The sequence below is a fragment of the Hordeum vulgare genome, chromosome 2H (assembly GCF_904849725.1).
Source record: "Hordeum vulgare subsp. vulgare chromosome 2H, MorexV3_pseudomolecules_assembly, whole genome shotgun sequence".
Lineage (NCBI taxonomy): Eukaryota > Viridiplantae > Streptophyta > Magnoliopsida > Poales > Poaceae > Hordeum > Hordeum vulgare.
The window spans coordinates 659185231-659189922 of NC_058519.1; the positions used below are offsets into that span (position 1 = coordinate 659185231).

Here is a 4692-nt window from a genome sequence, read left to right on the forward strand (position 1 = left end):
GGACACCGTCGTCAACCGTCTAGATCCGCCGCCCGCGGAGAAAGGGGAGCTGGGAGAGGGAGTCCTCCCGCCGCCGGCGTCTGCCACGCAGGTTTCACCCGACGGCGGCGAGGAGGGGAGGATGAGAGGGCGGCGGCGGCGCCTAGGGCTGGAGAGCCCCCGAGTCGGCCAGGGCGGGGGCGACATGAGGGCAGGGGAACTCCGAATCAGATATGTCAGAGTCAGTCTCTCCTAGATGATCCAGCGTTGTCTAATATTGTGTCGTGTATTGCCTGAAACTTGCTTATCGGATTTATCGGGAGTTGTGCTGCTAGCTTGAGATGTTTTATGCTGGTCCTGAAGGTGTGTTGTTGCTTGAAGCAGGAGGGAATCATGTGTTTGCCATGAATGGACACGATGTCACGGTCCCAAGTGCCATGTTCCCATGTCTTGCAACACAGGAAAAGGAGGTTCTGCATGGCTGGCTGGAGAATCATCAGAGAAGAAATGGCAAGCAAGGTTTGTCCATTGCTGGCATGCCTCAACTGAACCTCCCTCTCACGTATTCTCTCCCTGTGTTAACTTACTCTAAAAAATTATCTCATCTGCTGTGTTGCCATCAGTAGTATATCTACCTACCTATGTACACCCATACACAGCAACTGAGATTTTTCACTGTTGTTGCTGCAACTACTGAATCTGCAATGGGTAGGTCCCCAGGGCCAAGGAGGGGGAGTGTCCTGCTTTTGCCTCTGTTTCTCCTCTGCTTCTTCTCAGGTGCTCCTAACCCTTAACAATCAGATTTCTTCATCTCCTCTCACTTAAGATCGTGTCAGTTTCTCTCATTGCTAGAATAGAATGGTATGCTTTGGAATCTTCACCAGCCCATCTATGCCTGTCCCATTTTCATCTTTTCAGATTGCCTTGCACTCTGTTTCAGATGTAGTCTAGACCTTGTTTCAAATATTGTCATAGATTGTTTGTCCAAAGTTCAGTTCATCTATCAGACTGCTACTAGATGCTCTAGATGATTGCAGTCGTATTAACTAACTGAACTAAAAAACGTTCCTTTTTGTTGTTGCGATGACAGGGGCGACGAGGCGCGCGGAGTCGGCCCGGGAGTTCACGCTCATCAACCAGTGCAAGACGGAGGTGTGGCCGGCGGTGACGCCCGGGCAGAGCTTCGGGGGCGGCGGGTACGCGCTCGGCCCGGGCGAGTCGGTGGTCTTCACCGCCCCCGTGGGGTGGTCCGGCCGCGTCTGGGGACGCACCGGCTGCGCCTTCGACTCGGCCGGCAACGGCACGTGCGAGACGGGCGGGTGCGGGACGTCGCTGCAGTGCGCGTCGGCGTCGGGGACCGCTCCGGCGACGCTGGCGGAGTTCACGCTGGCGTCGACTGACTACTACGACGTGAGCCTGGTTGACGGCTTCAACCTGCCGGTGGTGGTGACCCCGACCCCGGCGAGCGCCAACTGGACGGGCTGCGCGCCGGCGGGGTGCGACGGCGACCTGCGCCGGGGCTGCCCGTCGGAGCTGGCCGTGAAGGGCGACGGGGGGAAGGTGGTGGCGTGCCGGAGCGCGTGCGACGTGTTTGGGACCGACCAGTACTGCTGCCGCGGGCAGTACGCCAACCCGGTGGCCTGCCAGCCGACCTTCTACTCCAAGAAGTTCAAGGCGGCGTGCCCCGCCGCCTACAGCTACGCGTACGACGACCCCTCCTCCATCTTCACCTGCGCCCAGTCGCCCGACTACACCATCACCTTCTGCTCCACCAACATGTACGTACTATTCTGACACTCCTGCCATTTCTCTGAAATGAAATTCGTGCCATGGTCAATCTCAAACGTGAACGCATCCGATTCTTTACACGATCTGCAGGCTGTCTAGAGATTGAATGACACTATAGATACCATCTCACATACACAAGCAATTCCTCAAGAGACAGCGCCATTATGATTTGATAAGTCTGTGCCAGTTGACATGGAACTTATCTCTGAATGACAGGCACTTAAATGAATCTTCTTTGCTCGTGCTAACCGTTTGGTATTGTACATTCTGTTGTTCCAGGAAGCAATCGGTGTGCTCGTACCGCAACAGCCGGCTCGTCTGCAGCGGCTACGGCAGGAGCATCTCCTCTCCACTAATGCTTGTGATGCTGCTGCTACTCTCCAGCTTCCTGGCATTGCAATTCGCATCCCCAGTGTGACTGATCAGTTGATTAAGACTTAATCATCCAAGAGCAAGCTCACCTTGACCCTCTTCCTGATATAGTTCTTTTTGGATCCCCAGTGTGACTGATCAGTTGATTAAGACTCCCCCCCCCCCCCCCCCTACTATGAGAAACATAGAGTGTAGGTGAAGGTGATTCATGGATCAAATTTCTGCACTGTCAGACACTCAGTACAATTTGAATGAGAGTTATAAAGAGATAGCAGAAGTTAAATTTTTTTGAACGGTCAACGCAGGAGAGGGGGTGTTCCCTACCTGAATCTCCTCTCTCCCCTATATATATATATATATATATATATATATATATATATATATATATATATATATATATGAAATAATGAAGCGGCCGTCGTCGGTCATTTTGCAGAAAAGCCCTCGTAGTTTCAGGTAATTAACCCGCAGTCCAATTTTAAGTCAGAACGAACCGTTTTTTATTATTTTGCAGAAAAGTCCTCACAATTTTAGATAATCAACCCGCGGTCCATCTTTTAGTCATAGCCGAACCGTTTTTTTTTTTTGCATTTTTCATAAAAATCCCTGATGTTTTAGGTAATCAACCCGCCGTCCCTATGTAAGTCAGCCGAAACGTTTTTTTGTTTTAACAAAAAAACCCTGACTTTTTAGTTAATCAATCCATATTTTATCTAAAACAAAATTATCCATATCATTTAAACCGTAACTCCGATTTTAACATGTTATATATGAAATATGATTGAAAAAATGTGTAGAATCGAAATAGGATGTTATTTTTAGCTGTTGAATACTTCTTAAATATTATTTTTGGTGCAAACTTAATCTGTAGTGCACGGTCCTTTTTTTCCTCTCTTTCCGGCGACCATACGAATTGCAATAAATATCCATTAAATTAAGACCAAATTGAGAGGAAAGAAAACATCGTTAACCACACATGCACACCTTTGGAAAATCTCGTGGGGAGAAACAACATATTTTTCATCTTATTCCAAGTGATTGTACATTCAAACACGTTTTCGTTGTGTGAGCACTGAGGCCATCGTCGACAACACAAATGTGATGCCATGTGAAAATATATTGCGTTCAAAGCGTGTGTTATTTTCTCTTCCGTTGCAACGCATGGTTTTTTTGCTAGTATATTGCTAAAGAAAACAAAGCCAAGAGACATCCGTTAAGCTTTGTCTGATCCAGTTTATAAAGGAAACCGGATCAAAAACATAAAATAGTTGACTCCATTTATGAGAAAAACCATGCCAAAAACTGTAAAGGTAACAAGGTTGTAGAAGACGAGAAAAAATTACCACCGGAGAAGTTTTTGGAGAAGGCATGACCTAGCTAGCAGGCGGAAAGACCAACACCACAAGAGACACAAGTAGATGCGGGGTTCCGTCGAGGGACCACAATACCACGACTCTGCAAACAACCTAACGCACCGCACCGGCATGCGTATCAAGCCCCACGGCACAACAGAGGATCAACCATAATCAAGAGTGCCAAACCTTAACATGAACCTTGATTGGGAGGCCCGCCATGAGTGGTCGAAACGATTAGCAGGTTGGTGAGGCATCATTGTGTCGTCATTGAGCAAAGGTGAACCGGGACAACACCAAGAGCCCGAAGCTGGACACAACACAACATCAACCATGGGAGGGTCTTGAGCATGCACAGCAATAGGACGGAGACCACACGAAGGACACTCAAAGAGTAACACACCAGCATCGGCCCCAAGCTGACCGCACCACCACCAGCAAATGCACCGCTCTCAACCATGCGTAGCAACATGAGTTGTCGTTTGGGCCTCCAAGATGACGCCTCCAAGGAGTTAGTTCTATCGAAGACACAACACCATCATGCGATCCAGCGAGCCCGACATTAGGTTTTCACCTGGTGGCCACAAAAACAAAGTACAGTAGGTGATGGAGCTCCACAGCGGCACCTCCTGCGAGGAAGACGACGTCCATAGACGTCGCCGCCGCTGACATCAACATAGTCGATGCAAAGGTTTTCATCTGGAGTTTGAGCACATCCCTACAGCAAGACCACCCGAAGCACGCCGAAGCAGATCCATGCGGAACAACTCAGAAATTGCGCCTCTGGGAAGGTATACGACGCCGGGGTGGCGCTGTCATGGTCGGCTCACACAAAGGGTGAGCAGGGATTTCTCCCAGAGCACCGCCGCACATGACCCGAGTCGGACCACAGCATGTCGGATCCAGCCCGAGAATGCCGCACGGGCCGCCCACCAACACCACTGGCTTGCCCCGAGCCAGAAGTAACCTACGCATCCACCAGCACTATCGGCAGCGCCAACCAAGCCGCAGAGCACCATCCCACGACTGACCGCCTTGAAGGTCGCCATATCGGGATGAGGACTGCGGCATACTCCGACCACTGCTAGATATGGAACCGGTGCATCAGTCGCTCTATTCCCACCTCACCTCGCAGTTCCACTAACTCGACGCGTGCCCGTGGCCGCTCTAATCTCACCTCGCTCCGTAGCTTCACTGACTC

At 50.3% G+C, this 4692-nt stretch overlaps 1 protein-coding gene across 1 annotated transcript; it reads left to right on the forward strand.

Moving 5' to 3' along the window:
- The first annotated feature begins 612 nt into the window (after positions 1-612).
- Positions 613-2423, forward strand: LOC123431323 (pathogenesis-related thaumatin-like protein 3.5). The gene is made up of 3 exons (XM_045115145.1): positions 613-756; positions 1070-1757; positions 2047-2423. Exons 1-3 carry the CDS (start codon positions 621-623, stop codon positions 2183-2185), a joined length of 963 nt encoding a protein of 320 aa, XP_044971080.1. The 5' UTR covers positions 613-620; the 3' UTR covers positions 2186-2423.
- Positions 2424-4692: the final 2269 nt, after the last annotated feature.